An 18,477-nucleotide genomic window follows, 5' to 3' on the forward strand; every position below is an offset into this window, starting at 1 on the left:
ACCAAGTTTTAGTTTTGTCAATTTTTTCAATTGTTTCTTTTGTTTCGATTTCATTAATTTCAGCTCTGATTTTAATTATTTCTTGCCTTCTACTTCTTTTGCTGTTGTTTTGCTCTTCTTTTTCTAGGATTTTGAGATGAAGTATGAGATCATTTATTTGTTGGTTTTTTCTTTTTTTAAGGAATGAACTCCAAGCAATGAATTTTCCTCTTAGAACTGCTTTCAATGTGTCCCATAGATTCTGATATGTTGTGTCTATGTTTTCATTTATCTCTTAAGAATTTTTTAATTTCCTCCTTGATGTCTTCTATAACCCATTGATCATTCAGTAACCTATTGTTCATTCTCCAAGTGATGTATGCTTTTTCCTTCCTTTTATCATTGATTTTCAGTTTCATTCCATTATGATCAGATAAGACACATGGTATTATCTCTACTCCTTTATATTGTCTAAGAGTTGCCCTGTGACATAATATATGATCTATTTTTGAGAAGGATCCATGTGCTGCTGAGAAAAAAGTGTAACTGCTTGATGTTGGGTGGTATATTCTACATATGTCAATTAAGTCTAGGTTATTAATTGTGTTATTGAGTTCTATAGTTTCCTTATTCAACTTTTGTTTGGAAGATCTGTCCAGTGGCGAGAGAGGTGTGTTGAAGTCTCCCATGATTATTGTATGGTGGTCTATTAGACTCTTGAACTTGAGAAGAGTTTGTTTGACGAACATAGCTGCACCATTGTTTGGGGCATATATATTTATGATTGTTATGTCTTGTTGGTGTATGGTTCCCTTGACCAGTATGTAGTGTCCCTCTTTATCCCTTTTGATTAACTTTGGCTTGAAATCTATTTTATTTGATATGAGTATGGACACTCCTGCTTGTTTCCGAAGTCCATATGAGTGATATGATTTTTCCCAACCTTTCACCTTCAGCCTATGTATGTCTTTTCCTATCAAATGCGTCTCCTGTAGGCAGCATATTGTTGGGTCTTGTTTTGTGATCCATTCTACTAGCCTGTGTCTCTTAATTGGTGAGTTTAAGCCATTAACATTTAGGGTTATTATTGAGATATGGGTTGTTCTTCCAGCCATATTTGTTTATTTATGTTACTAAACATGGTTTGTTTTCCTCTGTGATTATTCCCCCCCCCTTTACTGTCCTACCTCCCACTGTTGGTTTTCATTGTTATTTTCCATTTCCTCTTTCTATAATGTTTTGCCGAGGATGTTTTGAAGAGATGGTTTTCTAGCTGCAAATTCTTTTAACTTTTGTTTACCGTGGAAGGTTTTAATTTCATCTTCCATCCTGAAGCTTAATTTCGCTGGATACACAATTCTTGGTTGGAACCCATTTTCTTTCAGTGTTTGAAATATGTTATTCCAGGATCTTCTAGCTTTCAGAGTCTGTGTTGAAAGATCAGCTGTTATCCTGATTGGCTTACCCCTAAATATAATCTGCTTCCTTTCTCTTGTAGCTTTTAAAATTCTCTCCTTATTCTGTATGTTGGGCATCTTCATTATAAAGTGTCTAGGTGTGGATCTCTTATGATTTTGCACATTCGGCGTCCTGTAGGCTTCTAGGATTTGGGATTCTGTCTCATTCTTCAAGTCTGGGAAGTTTTCTCGTATTATTTCATTGAATAGATTGCTCATTCCTTTGTTTTGGAGCTCTATACCTTCCTGTATCCCAATGACTCTTAAGTTTGGTCTCTTAATGTTATCCCATATTTCTTGGATGTTCTGCTCATGGTTTCTTAACAGTCTTGCTGAGCTGTCTATGTTCTTTTCAAGTTTAAATACTTTGTCTTCATTGTCTGATGTTCTATCTTCTAAGTGTTCTACTCTGCTGGTAGTATTCTCAATTGAGTTTTTAAGTTGGTTTATTGCTTCCTGCATTTCTAGGATTTCTGTTTGTTTGTTTTTTATAACCTCTATCTCCCTGTATAGTTGATCTTTTGCTTCCTGGATTTGTTTGTGTAATTCATTGTCGAAGTGATCTTTCATTGTCCGATTTTGCTGACTAATGTCTTCCTTGATACTCCAGATCATCTGAAGCATGTATATCCTGAATTCTTTATCTGACATTCCATCTTCTGCAGCTGTTACCTCTTCTAAAGTTTAGTTGACCTGCATTGCTTTTGGTCCTTTCTTTCCTTGTCTTTTCATACTGCTTGCGTTTCTTTCTGCTTGGTGAAACTGTTGTATTTTTCAAAATTTTTCCCCCTATATATTTATATTGCTCTTGTATAGTTGAAAAGTCTCCCTTGCAGGGTTGGGCGGCGGTCTGCCTACCTTGCAGGCTCGGGCGGCGGCTCTGCTCTGCCCCTCCTCCAATTGGTGTGAGGTGTTTACCACGCCCGCGAACCCCTGGGCCTGTTCTGGCGGTCGGTCGCAGGTCTGCCTACCTTGCAGGCGTGGGCGGTGGCTCTGCTCTGCCCTTACTCCAATTGGGGTGACGTGTCTACCATGCCGGCGGGTCGCTGGGCTTATTCCGGGCGCGGGAGGCGGCTCTGCTCTGCCCCTACTCCAATTGGGGTGACGTGTGTACCACAGGCCACCGGGCCTGATCTGCGGGTCGGTTGCAGGTCTGCCTACCCTCTAGGCGCAGGCAGCAGCTCTGCTCTGCCCCCCCTCCAATTGGTGTGACTTGTCTACCACACCCGCGGACCGCTGGGCCTGTTCCGGGCGCGGAAGAAGGCTCTGCTCTGCTCCTACTCCAATTGGAGTGATGTGCCTACCACCCCGGCCGGCCACTGGGCCTGTTCCACCGGTCTGTCGCAGGTCTGCCTACCTTGTGGGCACGGGCGGCAGCTCTGCTCTGCCCCTACTCCAAATGGGGTGACGTGTCTGTCGCACCGGCAGGCCACTGGGCCTGGGCCGCTGGTCGGTCGCAGGTCTGCCCACCTTTTGGGCAAGGGTGGCGGCTCTGCTCTGCCCTTACTCCAATTGGGGTGATGTGTGTACCACGCCGGCAGGCCGCTGGGCCTGATCCGCCATTCGGTCGCAGGTCTGCCTACCTTGCAGGCGCGGGCGGCGGCTCTGCCCTGCCCCTCCTACCACACCCGTGGGCCGCTGGGCCTGATCTGCCGGTTGGTCACAGGTCTGCCCACCCTGTGGGCACGGGTGGCGGTTCCGCTCCGCCCCCATTCCAATTGGGGTCACATGACCACCACACTGGTGGGCCGCTGGGCCTGATCCGGGCGCGGGTGAAGGCTCTGCTCTGCCCCTACTCCAGTTGGGGTGACGTGTGTACCACGCTGGCAGGCCGCTGGGCCTGATCTGCCGGTCTGTCGCAGGTCTGCTTACCTTGCAGGCGCAGGCGGCGGCTCTGCCCTGCCCCTCCTACCCCGCCCGCGGACCACTGGGCCTGTTCTGCTGGTCGGTCGCAGGTCTGCCCACCTTGCGGGCGCGGGTGGCGGCTCCGCTTCGCCCCCTCTCCAATTGGGGTCACGCGACCACCACGCCGGCGAGCCGCTGGGCCTGCTCCAGTCGTGGGCGGCGGCCCGGCTCCTCCCCTCTGGCTCTACGACAAAGCGAGAGAGACTCGGGTGTCTGTGACTCACCCTCCCTACCAGGAGACCAACTGTTTCTGTTGCCGCTGGTATTGATGAAGTTCTCTCATCCGCCGCTTTCTGATTACATCAGATCTCTGCCATGTTGGTATCCTATGCGAATGGCAGCATTTCGTTCACTTTGCTGGGTGACCAAAGCAACGGGTGAGTCCTGACCGGCCCTCACAGGCCCTGTCTCAGTCCTGTTGCCACTGCCCACGAAGGCTCGGTTGGTATTTACCTCCACAGTACTCAGCAGGACCCGGACCGAGAAGCAGTTTCCGCGGGCTCCTTAGCCCTGGGTCAGAGCGGTTCTGGGAGCCGGAACTCGGCCGCTCCGTGCTCGGTGCATGCTCTGATAAGAGCAGGCTCCAAGAAGCAGTTTCCGCGGGTTATTTAGCACTGAGCCTGAGTAATTTGTCTGCAAGCCGCAGGCGAATGGCAGCCTGAAATTACCTGTTCTATGGCTGAATGAGCTGCTGTCAGTCGAAAACAGGGATGGTGACGTCAGCTCTCCAAGATGGTGGCTGCTGGCCTCCTCTGTGGTCTGACCGGTGTGGAGAACCGAATTGGACCGCTTCCTTCCCCCGTCTCGAACCCAGAATTCAGCACTGAGTACGGTGCTTGCACGGCTGGCAGAAACTGCAGCGCTGTATCCCTGCGTCGCTATCTCCTTGTTTCCCAGCACGCGCCGCAGACTCTAGCCGTGGGGCGATTTGCTGAATAAGCAGTTGACCCTCCGTGTGACAAATCTCTCGCGTTTGAGCCCCCGTAGCCGATCCTTGTGCGATGGAAATCCTTCCTCCAGGTTCCGGAGCACCCCACTATTGCTGGAAATTCCTAACAAGATAGCCTTTAGCTGTCCTGACTTGTCATTCTCCCACACAGTGACGCGGCACACCGGGGCAATGCACTCCCCTCACCGCCATCTTCCTCCTCTTTTTCCAAAGAATTTTTAACTTCATTGATTTTTCTCTTGCTTTCCTATTCTCTTTTGTTTACTGCTTCTCTCATTTTAATTATTCCTCTTCCTTACGTTTGCTGTCCAGTGTAGTTTGTACTTTATTTCTAGTCTCTTACTGTTGATAGTTAGGCTAGCTTCATTTTTGAGGTAGTCATTCAAAGCTATGAGTTTCTTTCTGGGCACTGATTTCACTACATTAAGTTTGGAATGTTGTGTTTTCATTTCATTTATCTCAAAGTATTCTCTAGTTTCCTTTGATTTTCTTTTGACTGTTGGTTATTTAAGAGTGTGTTGTTTAATTTTCATACATTTGTGAATTCCACAAAGTTCTCCTCGTTGCTAATTTCTAATTTTATTCCATTATGGTTAGAGAACATACTTTGTAAGATTGGAATCCTTTTACCTTTATTGAAGCTTATTTTATGGCCTACCATATGGTTTATCCTTGATAATGTTCCATATGAAATTGAGAAGAATGTGTATTCAGCTGTTGTTGGGTGGAGTGTTCCATAACTCTCTATGAGGTTCAGCGGGTTTTTAGTATTGTTCAACTCTTCTATTTTATGGCTGATTTTCTGTCCAGTTGTTCTACCCATTATTGAAAGTGAGATATCGAAGTCTCCAATTGTTATTGTCAAAATCTCTGTTTTTTTCTTCTCTTCTGTCTGCTCTTGCTTCATGTATGTTAGGGCTCTGCTTTTAGGGTTATATGTTTATATTTGTTAGTATAATAATACCAGAGATAATCAACTTATAAAGAGAAAAGGTTTGCTTTTGGCTCAGTTTTAAAGACCCCAGCCCATGATCAGGTACAACCATTGCTTTTGGGCCTTCAGTGGGGTACACCATGAGCAATGAAAAGGAACACATAGTGGAGCTTACCTCATGGACAAATGAGAAGGGGTTCAGAGTCCCACTACCCCCTTCAAGGGCTTGTCTTCAGTGACCTAAATACCTCTCACTAATCCCAGACTCTTAAAGATTCTTCCTCTTAAAAGGTACTGCCTCTCAACAGCATCACTCTGGAGACTAAGCCTTTAACACATGGGCCTCTGGGGGATATTTAATATATAACTATAGCAATATTATATGTTTTGATAGATTGCCCCTTTTATCAGAGTTACATTTCTTCCTTGTCTCTACTAACAATTTCTATATCAAAGTCAATTTTGTCTGACAGTATGGCCACTCCAACTCTTTTGGTTACTATTTGCATGGCAGTTCTTTTTGCTATCCATTTGTGTCTTTGAATCTAAAGTGAATCTTCTTATAAACAGCTTCTAGTCAGAACACACACACACACACAGTTTTGTAGTAGGAGGACTGAACCCAGGGCCTCTCAGATGCTAAGCAAGTGCTCTACCAATAAGCTACATCCCTACCCAGATCATATTTTTAAAAATTCATACAGACAACTTATGCCTTTTAATTGGACAGTTTAATACTAACACATTAACTTAATGTATTAATTTAGTACTAATACACTAATTTAATGTGATTATTGATAGGGTAGAAATTGCCAATTCTGCTGTTTGTTTTCTGTAAGTCTTAAATCTTTCCAATAGTACTACCTTTGTGTTAAGATATTTTCTAGTGTACTATTTTAGTTCCCTTATGATTTCTTTATATAATTCTGAGTTATCTTCTTAGACATTACCATAAAAGTTTCCATTAATGTCTTAATTTTAACAATCTAATTTATAACTTAATTTTAATGATATATCAAAACTTTGCTCCTATGTCATTCCCTTTTCCCTCCTTTATATTCTCTTAAAAAATAGCAACCATTTATTAACTACTCTTCATTAAATACTCATCTTTTTTTTTTCCTGGTACTGGGGATTGAACCTAGGGGTGCTTTGCCACTGAGATACATCCCTAGCCCTTTTTTAGATCTTTCTAAATTGCTGAGGATGAACTTGAATTTAAAATCCTCCTGCTTTGATCTCCAGAGTAGCTGGGATTACAGGTGTACATCACCACATCTGGAGATAGTTAATTCTTAAAACAACCTGAAAGTTGGGTATATTTATCTTCACCTTATAGTTGACAAACTTTGAAAATAGTGTAGCTAAGTAACTTTTCTAAGGCATTTTCTAAGCTGCCTTAAAAAGGCAGCTCTGAGGTTCAAACTCGGGTCTTTCTGACTCAACTTTTTTTTTTTTTTTTAATCGATCACCAGTGTCTCCTCCTCTTCTGGCCTCTATCATGACTTGCCAAACCTAGCTACTCAGCTCCTGCATGCCTACGTGAGCTGGGCAGTTTCCTCTTTCTCTAACAATACAGAAGTTTATTTCTCTCTCGTGTGAAAGTGAAATGCAAGATGATAAGAGTTTTGCACTCTTGTTGCTCTGGTAGTTTCTTTTAAATCTCTTCTTGCTACTTCCTCTTCACTATAACTTTTTTAAAAATAGTTTTAATTGACAAATAATTGTAGTTATGGCATACAGCATATTTTGGTATATGTATACTTCCAGAATGGCTAAAATGAGCTAATGCATATATGTAGTACCTCACATATTTATCATTTTTAGTAGTGAGAGCACTTAAAATCTACTCTCATTGTTATTTATTATATGCACCATGGTATTTAATTTCTTCCTGTGCATCTGAATTTTGTATCTTTTGACTCCTACTCCCAAGTCCACCACCCTACCCTGGGTAACCACCATTCTACTCTGTTTCTGTGAATTTGATGTTTTTAAATTCTACATGAGTGACACCATGTGGTATTGGTCTGCCTGATCCTGGTTGATCTCACTTCATATAATGTTCTCCAGATTCATCAGTGTTGTTGCAAACCACAGGATTTCCTCCTTTTTAGAGAGAGAAAAGCATTCATTTTGCCTCTACACCACATTTTCCTCATCCACTTATTTGTTGATGGCACTTAGGTGGCTTCCATGTCTTGGTTGTTCTGAATAATAAATGTGGGAGTGCAGTATCTCCTTGACATACTCTTGTCAATTCCTTTGGCTATACACCCAGTAGTAGGGTTGCTGGGTAATATGGTAGTTGAATTTTTGGTTTTTTGGGGGAAATTTTGATATGGTTTTCCATTAGTGTTTTACTAATTTACACTCACTATAATGTGTAGGAGTTCCTTTTTTTCCACATTCTCACCAACATTTGTTGTCTTTTATCTTTTTGATAATAGCCATTCTAACAGATGTGAGGTGGCACTTCACTGTGACTTTGGTATGCATTCCCTTGATGATTAATGATGATGAAAATTTTTTCATATATCCATTGGACATTTGTATCTCTTCTTTTGAGAGATGTCTACTTAGGTCCTCTGCCTATTTAAAAGTTCATTTGTTTTCTTACTATCAAGTTTGAGTTCTTTTTTATATATTGGTTATTAACCCCTTATCAGGGCTATATTTTTCAAATATTTTTTCCTGTTCTATAACTTGTCTCTTTACCCTGTTTATTGCTTCTTTTGCTGTGCAGGAGACTTTGGGTTTAATGCAATCTCATTCATCTGTTTTTGTTTTGTTTTTTCCCCTGTACTTTTGAGTACTTCTTTAAAAAAAGAAGAAAACAAATGGCCCAGATTAATATCATGGAAATTTTCCCCATGTTCCTTTCAAGTAATTTCAGGTCTTACATTTAATTCTTTAACCATTTTGAGTTGATTTTTGTGTACAGTACGAAATGGAGTTTAAGTTCCTTCTTTTGCATCTGGATATCCAGCTTTCCCAGCACCATTTCTTGAAGACTGTCTTTTCCCCATTGTGTGTCCTTGGCATCTTTTTAACAAATCAATCACAAATGTGTATTTTTATCTCTATATCCTGTTTCAGTTTTTCAGCTGTTTTAATACCAGTATCATCCTGTTTTTATTGTTGTAGCTTTGTAGTATGTTTTGTAGATGTGTCTGGGTTTTCTCATTTTGTTCAAGATTGCTTTGGCTATTTAGAGCCTTGGGATTCTGTATGAGTTTTAGTATCATTTCTGTTTCAGTGAGAAATATCATTGCTGTTTTTAGAGGGATTGCATTAACTCTGTAGACCACTTCAGAGAGTACAGACATTCTAGCAATATTAACAAGGGATATATTTCCACTTATGTCTTATTTGATTTATTTCATCCACAGTTTAGTTTTTGGTGTACAGATCTTTCTTCTATTTGGTTAAATTTACTTCTAAGTATTTGATGTTCTTGTAGCTACTACAAATGGGATTTCCCCCCTGCTTTCTTTTTCAGACAGTTCATTGTTTCATATCTCCTTCATGCTCATATTGTTACAAATTATCTCTGCACATTAAGTGCTCATCAACATAGACTTATAATTACCATACCATACAGATACATTTTAAATTAAATATGAGAAAGAATGAGTAACAAACAAAAATTAATTTACTCTTTTATACTTCCTAGTGTTGATTATTTCTCAGTATGGATTTCATATTTCTTTGCTACCTGACCCCTTGGCTTTCCCATGCATTCCTCCTATCTAATTTATCTTCTTTCCCTTCAGTTTTAGACATCCTTTCATTTTATCCTGTAGGCCTGTAAGAATTTCACTTGTGCAACCTCTGCTGTCTTCCTGGTTGCCTTACCTCTCTCCCCTCCGTCTGAACACACTGTGAAGGCTTCTGTTTCCCATACTATGGGGAAATGGTCCATTTGAAGGCAAAAAGACTTTAAAAACGTCACATTTCTCATATCTCCAGGAGGCTGAAGCAGTAACCTCTAGAATGTCTGTTTGACTCTATCAATTGCGCATAGTTCACAACCACTAAATAAAGCTATTGCCCCCATGAGCAGACATTGGGTTCCAGTAGGGAGGTCATAAAACATAAGGTAGACTTAGTAATGGGTTTCTGGTAGGAGTAGACCACCAGGGCTGGCCATTAACACAACATTATCCTGGGCCATTGTTAAAGGACTGATCAATGGTGAATTAGAGTTTTGAGCCATGTATAACATTTGTGGCATGGTGTCACCATTAATCATGTTCTGGAATGCTGAGAAAAGACTGAAGTGAGCTAAAGCTCGAAGGTTTAAAGTTTCTTGAAGCCAAACTCATTTAATGATATTCATGAGTGAATGACGTATTGTGGTAACCAGTCTTTGGTATTATTCCAATTCCATTGGTGATCCCAAGGGCTAGATAGCTGCCCAGATGCTGAGCTTTTTGGAAAACAGTCATTAGTATTCAGCATGAGTCTGGGGAGCGATCATATACAGCACATCGTGTATTTTCAAAGCTCCAAATGGTGACCAAACAAGGAGGAGAGGTTTGAGATTTCCACATAAAATTAAAAAGTTGTATTAGGCTGAGGAGAGAAGCCAGATTTTCCTGCAGTCTAGGACTTTCACAGGGTCCCATAGAACTGGAATCTGACCTGAGCATGAGAGTCAACTTTGAAGTGACAAGATACAAAGCAAGCTTAGAGTTCCAGAAATGTCTCATTTCTAGATGCTATACTATTGGTACAGTTACTATTATTATCATGAACAACAATAATATTAACTACAATCTCCTTGGACCTACTGTTCTAGGTGTTTTATAGACATCAGCATATATAGTTTAGTTTTCCAGAGCAATCTTTCATGGTATATTATGTCTCTTTTAAGATGAAAAAAAACTATATAGCACGTGTACTGTAGCATTGAACACACAAATATTCCACAGTGGGGGTGCACATGAAGCATACTCTTGCTGCCTCTTCACTGCTCCCATAAATCTACTCAGTGGGACTAGTTCTTCCCTTGGTCTGGATGAAAACCTCACCCCCATGAATTTTCTGCTTTCTCCTAAGTAATATAGTTCTCCAGTCACTGTCTAGTGTCCCGTCCGGCAGGACACATCAACGTGGGCAGCGAACCTAGATGGGGAGGAATGAAGGGACAAGAGACACGAAAGGTGACAGCAAGACAAAAGTTCTGATCAAGCTGCAAACTTTTATTGTTCACACAGGGGTATTTATATGGTGGGAATGGGGAAGCTCTCTTATCGGCAGTTGCTGGATGTCTGCACAAGGTGAGATAACCGCAGGATGTTTCAGGAAGATAGGTTTCAGGAAGATAGGTGGCCGCAGGATGTCTCAGGTGAGATAAGTAGCTGCAGGATGCCTCCCAGGCAGGATGTCTCCCAGGGGGCTGTCAGGCTAATCTTTGAAGGAGAATTTCCTTCTAGTCCCTGACAGTCTAGAGTAAGTTGAAGTTGCAAAATATGGTCCCAATTCAATATTAAAAATATCCAGTTCCATGTCATTTAACCCAGCTCTGAAATTGATTGAATGTTGAGTCTGCTCTTCCTCCTACGGCTTGGGCAGGGAACCTGTTCATGGGAAAGGGTGCATGATAGTCCTCTTAGAGCTGTCCCCACCTGGGCACTCTTGTTTCAGGAACTTGGGGAAAGGAGAGAGGAAAGGAAATGACTACTTGATCAGTACAGTTGTTTCTCCATGTTCATGGGTCCCTCCTACATGGATTCAAAATATGTGGAAAGAAATTGCAGACTTCTCTTGTCATTGTTCCCCCAGCAATGCAGTCTTACAACTGTTTACATAGCATTTACATTTTGTTAGGTGTTGTAAGTAATCTAGAGATGATTTCAAGTATTTGGGAGGAGATATGTAGGTTCTGTATAAATATGATGCCATTGTATACAAGGGATTTGAGTCGCCTCAGATTTTGGTATTTGAGGGATTCCTGGTACCAGTCCCCCTGGATACTGAGGGATGACCACATTGCTGTGGCGTTATAGAACGTAAGCATTGTTTAGCTCTTGCAGGTGCTTAAGGTTGACTTTTCTTCTAGGGCATTTTCATAGGTTGTTTGGAGGTACAAGCCCATCACCCCTTTGTCTGCTGGGATCTTTTTTCTATAAGGCCAATATGGGAGAAATGTTTACCTCCCTGTTGTTCCTTCATAGTTCCTGGGATGCTGGCTTATCACAGCTGATAAGCCCCTATTGTGTCCCTTCAGCACACAATCCTCTTAGATGGAGCCCCAGGCCACTCTCTCAGACATGGTTCACCGCATTCTCTGTCTTGAGACACACTTTGGAGGTGCAGGATAATTCTCATGCTGTGACCTCTTTTTTGCTCTACCGTGAGAGTAGCTCAGCTGCCTGAGCAATGGCGTCTCCCCTAAATTCATATGTAAAATTCCTAACACCTTGTGTGACTGAATTTGTAAATAGGGCCCATAAGGAGGTAATTAGGGTTAGAGATGATCAGGGTGTGTCATAAGAATTATGTTTCATAAAAAGTCACAACAGAGAGCTCTTACTTTTTTTTCCATGTATACTCGGAGGAAAGGTTGTGTGAGGACAAAAGAGCCACATGCAAACCAGGGAAAGAATTTTCACCAGAAACCAAATCCTCCTGGACTTGATCTGGGCCGTCCAGCCTCCAGAACTGTGAGAAATACATTTCTATTGTTTAACCCACTCTTTCTGTGGCTTTTTGTTATGGCACCTCAAGCTGACCAAGATATGGCCTCTTACCCTTTAGATTTGTCAGGTGTGAGCCAGGTACCAGTCCACAGTGCTGTTCAAACTTCTAGGCACATGTATTCAATCCTTTGAGAGGTTCCCACGCAGCCCTTCTTCCTAGACCATTGGCAGGCCTGGTGTTAGTGTTGCCACATGAACAGCTCTCTGCAAAGAAACCCTTCTCTAATCATCGAGCACCAACTCTGTTAAATCCATAAAGTGGGTGAAGGGTTTGGGGCTGGCAATATTGGTTTGACAGTTCTGATCATACATCCTTGTATTGTCTTGTTGTCAACTTTGAACTTCTGTTTTCACATCATTTAGTGCATAGCTAGAACAATGTCTGGAGTCCAGGTCTCCCTAATTACAATTTGTGGTCTCTCCTCAACTCTAATTACATTAATACTCTGAAATATAAGGATTCCAGACCATAAGTTCATGAGGGCAAGGCAGTGCCTGTTGAATTTACCACTGTGTACCTTGATGCCCAGAGTGCTCAGCACATGGACCAGGCTATGTGCCCATGTCAGAGAGGGGTGCTGCCCATGCTTTGGTAGGTCACCCTTGGCCTAAGCAAAAGGAAAAAAATATCAGAGTGGCATGGTTAGACCAAGGGACTGAAGGTCATTGCTGCTTTAGTTTCATCCCTAATGTGCTGTGTGACCTTGGCAAAAAACTTTCCTCTCTAAACAAGCTGGGTGAGGGAGTCTGATGGCTAATGCTTTGCATATGTATGTTGCAAGGAATAAGGAGACAGTCTCTGTGAAGCATATTTTGTCATTGGGGGACAAACAGTATAAGCTATTTGTTTTAAGAGACTGGCTTAACCGGCTCATCCAGCTTAGCTGAGAAACACCCCCCTGGCTATTGTCTCTGCAAAAGCAATGAAGTCTAATTAGCTACCCTTTTCTGCCTAGAGGCCAGTTAGCTCCCTCCAAACAGAAGACAAGATGCTGTTTTGGCATTCAAGATCCCAATCATGTCTGTCCATGATTGTCTATCAAACTTATTCATTCATCTAGCAACCCTAATGGAGCCCTCCATCTGCACTGGGCCTAGTGGTGGGTCCTGTGGGGAGCAATACTGGAAATGCACTGGTCTCTGCATCTCTATCATCCCCACAGTGCTGCACCCCTCATACCAGCAACTTCCACCTATCTCTGTTCCCTCATGCAGTCTATCTTTTCTGCCTAGAATGGCCTTTTCCCTCCTCTGCCTGCCAATACTTCTCCTTCAAGTTCTCTGAGGTTTTCATGGACTCCATTTCATGGCTCTTTGCTCCCTGGCCCTTTAAGATGTGAGGACAGAGAATGTGGCCCAGATTCAACATTCTTGGTGTTGCAGGTGGCCGTTCGCATTCTGGAGTGATTGATGGTCCTGGGTTACTCTTAGAGAGCTCAGTTAGTTGGACAGGATCTCATTTTTTAGGTGGTTTCACCCATGCATCATCTTCAGGACCCAAATCTAGCAAGCCAGCATTCCATCAGGCCTCTGAGGGACAGCTGTCATCCTGACAAGCTAATGTTTTAAAAGAAAAAGTAAAATGTGTTTAGCTTGCAGAAAGATGGGGTCCAGCGTGTAGAGAAGGTAAAAAAGACCCTAGGAAGCTTGCACAATAATGAGATGAGAAGAATAACACTTTGAGAGTGGAAACACTAATAAATACCAAAGGAGAACTAGAAAATTTGGCTTATTTTCCAACTCAAGGAAGCATAGGCCATGAACCCACAGAGGGTAGGTGGCTGAGTCGGGGCCGGCTACTGACTGCCTGCTTGGACACAGTCTAATGATCCATCTGCCATGGAATATAACTATCCCAGCAAAAAGATTACAGTGTCAGCCTGTGCGTCCAGTCTTGAATCTTCTTAAGAGTACTGGTCACTTTCCTTTCTATCTCCAGTTTTAAAATAGAGAGTATTAATAGAACATTTGAAGTACAACAGGACTAATAGGTCAGGAGATGATGGCCACTGAAAAGACAGTTTGTTACTCCCAGTTCCTGAGAGGAGGGGCCATGCATGAGGGCTCTCTGCAGAAGCACAGGGTCAGTTGGGAGGCAGAGGGAGCAGGAGGAAAATGTGGACAAGAACTTCTATTGTGGTTGCCAAGGGAAGGATCAAGTGAAGTAGGGCACATGGGATCTAGATTTGATTTAGTTGAATAATTTTATCAGGCTCTGGGGTAAAGAGGCCTTCCTTGTTGTCTAGTCCCTCACTGCAGGGTGACTAGGGCAGGTACAGAGTGGCCTGGAAGGATAAAGGGGATTACCTGGGGATAAACACTCTGACTTTGTTGGTTTGCATCAAAAAGAAATCAGAGTAAGCCCTCTCTGAATTGGCTGGGGGCAGTCCCTGCCGGTGCAGCAAAGGCCCAGATTCAAGACATAAGAATACAGAAAATTAAAAAAAAAAAAAAATTAATGTCCCTCCTTATATCTAGGTATAGGAATCTGTACCTTAAGTCTGGCTTTTAGTTTCTGGTGGCCTGGAGTCCTGCATAGATAGGCAACTTCCTCCTGCTGTTTCCTAGCAGTTCCAGGAGGCCTTGAGTGGGGAGATCTGGGTGAAGCACATATCCTGTCCAGCACCTGGCACACGGGACTCTGCACTGTAGAAAGAGTAGTTGCGGTGCAGGTAGGAGCCATTGGGAGGTGCATATGAGGCAGGGATGTGTATGGTGGTACAGGAGACCAAGGACTCTGTGAAGGATAAGCACAGCACTGAAGAGCTCAGGTGGGGAGTTTCCCTGTGCCTGGGATTATTACACCTTACTGAACATCAACTCATATAGAGGTGAAAATGGATTATATGAGGTTCTTTTGGCTTAAAGGGTTGCATTTGGAGTTACCTGGAGGTTTTTGCTGGAAGCAGTGATGTCAAGTGGCTGGAATGAGCGCACAGCAGAAGTTGGTCATGGGAGTGTTCAGACAGATGAGAAGAAAAGGAAATGAAGAGAAATTAATCCCCATCTGCAAAGGGACCAAGGCTTGCTTTCTTTAATCATCTTTAATGCTGTCACATCTCAAGCAAAGATCTCTATGAAGCCTCAGCCACGGGAGTCTGCAAGGATGAGCTGTTACTGTCATAGAAAGATGCATTCTGGGGAGCCAACTTTAGTGCCAATGGCTCTCAGAGTTCAAGCTCAGATACTTCCTGGACTGTCACTGGAAATCTGGTGCATTGCTGAAGGAACAGAGTAAAGGAGTTAGAGAAGATCTGAAGTGCTTCCTCCCTTTGACAGCCACAATCAGGAGTGATCAGTAACATACCTGGCAGCAACATGGTTAAGGCTGTGTATCTCCCTGAGCAGGACAGTTCACGGTGCCATGGGTGAAAGATGCCGGGCAGTCAGTCCCTGGAGAGTGGTTCTCTTGCTCAACCATCCAGCCCTCTACAAATGGGTTTATGCCTACAAGGAAGGCTTTTTGCTACCCAGAAGAAACTCGTGGCCTAAGGGGTGCATTAGAAAAGAGGCTCATTTAGGTTCTGGTTTTAGAAGTTTAAGGGCATCATACCATGTTGACTTGGCTCTGGTGAGGTCCACCTGGCTGTGACATGTGGCTTTATGGCAGGAACATGTATGGAAGGAAGAAATCACATGATAAAACAGGAAGCCAGAGAGCAGGGAGGGGCCTCGCTTGCTCTCTTATAATAACCTTCTCTTTTGAGAACTAATTGGGGTCTCATGAGACCTACATTAATCCTTCTGAGATTGGTGCTCCCAATGACCTAAAGATCCCTCTCGAGGCTCCGCCTCTTAAAGATGCAACACCTCCCAATATCACCACACTGGAGACCAAGGTTCCAACTCATGAAACCTTGAGGGACACACTCAAACCATATTCAACCATAGCTTGGGGATATAGGCTAACCACCAAGAATTGAATGGGATATGGCTGTGTCAGAATGGTGGACATGCAGGCAGCTATGGGGCCATGACAAGTGGGCAGAGAAAGGAAGGTCAGGTCAGAGAACAGCATGTGGAAAGGTCAGAGGAATCGGCTCAGAGTCTACAAAAGGTCATATGGCAGATGTTTTGGGCTTTACAGACTACACAATCTATGTCCAGTTACTCAACCACTTTTACGATACAAAAGCAACCACAGACATAAACTTATGGGAATGATTTCTGTGAATAAAACTTTATTGTAATAGCAGGCAGTGGGAAGGATTTGCTGGTGAGCCATAATTTGAAAAGCCCTGGCTTAGAGTCAGTGATCCCCAGGCAGATATGAGCAGGATGCAGAAGAGGAACAGGGCTGGAGGGAGAACATGCTACCTGGAGGGTGAGCTGGGCTCTGTCCTGATGGCTCCGGGAGCCAGGGATGGGCTTTGAGCAGGGAAGCAGTACAGGTAGTCCCTGTTAGATAGTGGTCCGAAAGAATCACTCTGGTTGTGAGGTGGCAACCAGCAGCAAGACTAGCCAGGAGGCTACTGCCATGAGCCTTAGCCAACACTGTCCACTTGGATTGGGAAAGAGGGGCAGGCTGGAGAGAATTTAAAAGACAGAATGACAAGATGGGGGATGTCCTGTCCATGGGCTGATGCTTAGATTTCTCAGATAAAAGTGGGTGGATCATTGAGATGAAAAGGCTTGAGGAGGAGTTTGGCTTGAGAAATGACCCCTGTCAATTGTGGGAGAAGGAGGAAGCTAAACTTCCCATGGTAGATTCTACAGGGACAGGAATAGGCAAACTAACCAGAAGTGAGGGCAGCTGCTCTTAGACTTTAAAGACATTCCTTCATTTCCCTCTGGTGTCTGCTGCCACAGTACAATTCTCTGGGGGTATCTGTCTTTTCTCTGCTTCTAAGATTTCTTCTTCATCGTTGATTTTATAAATTTTACTATGATGTGTGATGTAAGGATTTATTTCTAATTGTTTACTACAATAGCCCCTCCCCCGTTAATGGTTTTGCTGTCCGCGTTTTGTTATCTGAGGTCATTTGTGATCTGAAAATATTAAATGGGAAATTTTATAAATAATTCATAAGTTTTAATTAACTGTCACTCTGAGTAATGTGATGATAACTTGTACCATCCTGTTCCATTCTGCTCAGGATGCAAATCATTCCTTTGTCCAGCATATCCATGCCATATATGCTACCTATCCACTCGTCACTTTGTAGTAATCTAGGTTTTTGAATGGTATTTTGGGGTTTGTGTTCAAGTAACTCTTATTTTACTTAATAATGGCCCCAAACTGAAAGAGTAGTGATGTTGGTGTTTTGGGTATGTTAAGGAAGCACTTTAAAGCTTCTGTTTAGGGATGGGGTTGTGGCTCAGTGGTAGCGCACTTGCCTGGCATGTTCGAGGCATTGGGTTTGATTCTCAGCACCACATAAAAATTATAAATAAAGTATACAATTTGATGTTTAAGAAAAAATAAAGTGGAGGCTGCATCTGGCTCCCACTCTCACAGCCGTTGCAGTACATTGAGCTCCACAGAGACAGCGCGGGGGGGCGGGGGGGGCAAGTGAGAGCCGGATGGGCACTGGGAGACTCTGTGCCTCCCTGAGGAAAAATAACTAAACAAGGACGAAGGAGATCCTAAGAAGCCGAGAGGCAAAATGTCATCATATGCATTCTTTGTGCAAACTTGCTGGGAGGAGCACAAGAAGAAGCACCCAGATGCTTCAGTCAACTTCTCAGAGTTTTCTGTGTTCAGAGATGGAAGACCATGTCTGCTAAAGAGAAAGGAAAATTTGAAGACATGACAAAGGCGGACAAGGCCCATTATGAAAGCGAAATGAAAACCTATATCCCTCCTAAAGGGGAAACAAACAGGAAGTTCAAGGATCCCAATGCACCCAAGAGGCCTCTGTCGGCCTTCTTCTTGTTCTGTTCTGAGTATCACCCCAAAATCAAGGGAGGACACCCTGGCCTATCCATTGGTGATGCTGCAAAGAAAAGGGGCGAGATGTGGAATCACATGGCTGCAGATGACAAGCAGACTTACGAAAAGAAAGCTGCCCCACTGAAGGAAAAATACGAAAAGGATATTGCTGCCTACCAAGCTAAAGGAAAACCTGATGCAGCAAAAAAGGGAGTTGTCAAGGCTGAAAAAAGCAAGAAACGGAAGGAAGAGGAGGAAGATGTTGAAGATGAAGAAGATGATGATGATGAATAAGTTGGTTCTAGTGCAGTTTTTTTTTCTTGTCTATAAAGCATTTAACCCCCCTGTACACAACTCACTCCTTTTAAGGAAAAAAATTGAAATGTAAGGCTGTGTAAGATTTGTTTTTAAACTGCACAGTGTCTTTTTTGTATAGTTAACACACTACGGAATGTGTCTTTAGAGAGCCCTGTCCTGGTGGTATTTTCAATAGCCACTAACCTTGCCTGGTACAGTATGGGGGTTGTAAATTGACATGGAAATTTAAAGCAGGTTCTTGTTGGTGCACAGCACAAATTAGTTATATATGGGGACGGGTTTTTCATATATACAAATATATATTTATCATAAGCATATATATTCAGATAGGTGCTGCAGCTTCTTTGGGAGCATCT

At 43.0% G+C, this 18,477-nt stretch overlaps 1 protein-coding gene across 1 annotated transcript; it reads left to right on the forward strand.

Moving 5' to 3' along the window:
• Positions 1 to 17,646: 17,646 nt before the first annotated feature.
• LOC114107852 (high mobility group protein B1-like) lies at positions 17,647 to 18,124 on the forward strand. The gene has a single exon (XM_071607358.1). The coding sequence runs from the start codon at positions 17,648 to 17,650 to the stop codon at positions 18,095 to 18,097; it is 450 nt and encodes a 149-aa protein (XP_071463459.1). The 5' UTR covers position 17,647; the 3' UTR covers positions 18,098 to 18,124.
• The last annotated feature ends 353 nt before the right edge of the window (positions 18,125 to 18,477 follow it).

This window comes from Marmota flaviventris, chromosome 2 (genome assembly GCF_047511675.1).
Source record: "Marmota flaviventris isolate mMarFla1 chromosome 2, mMarFla1.hap1, whole genome shotgun sequence".
NCBI lineage: Eukaryota > Metazoa > Chordata > Mammalia > Rodentia > Sciuridae > Marmota > Marmota flaviventris.

What these genes read in the sequence shown, in the direction of transcription:
- LOC114107852 (XM_071607358.1), top strand. Translation starts at nt 17,648, where the DNA reads ATGTCTGCTAAAGAGAAAGGAAAATTTGAAGACATGACAAAGGCGGAC.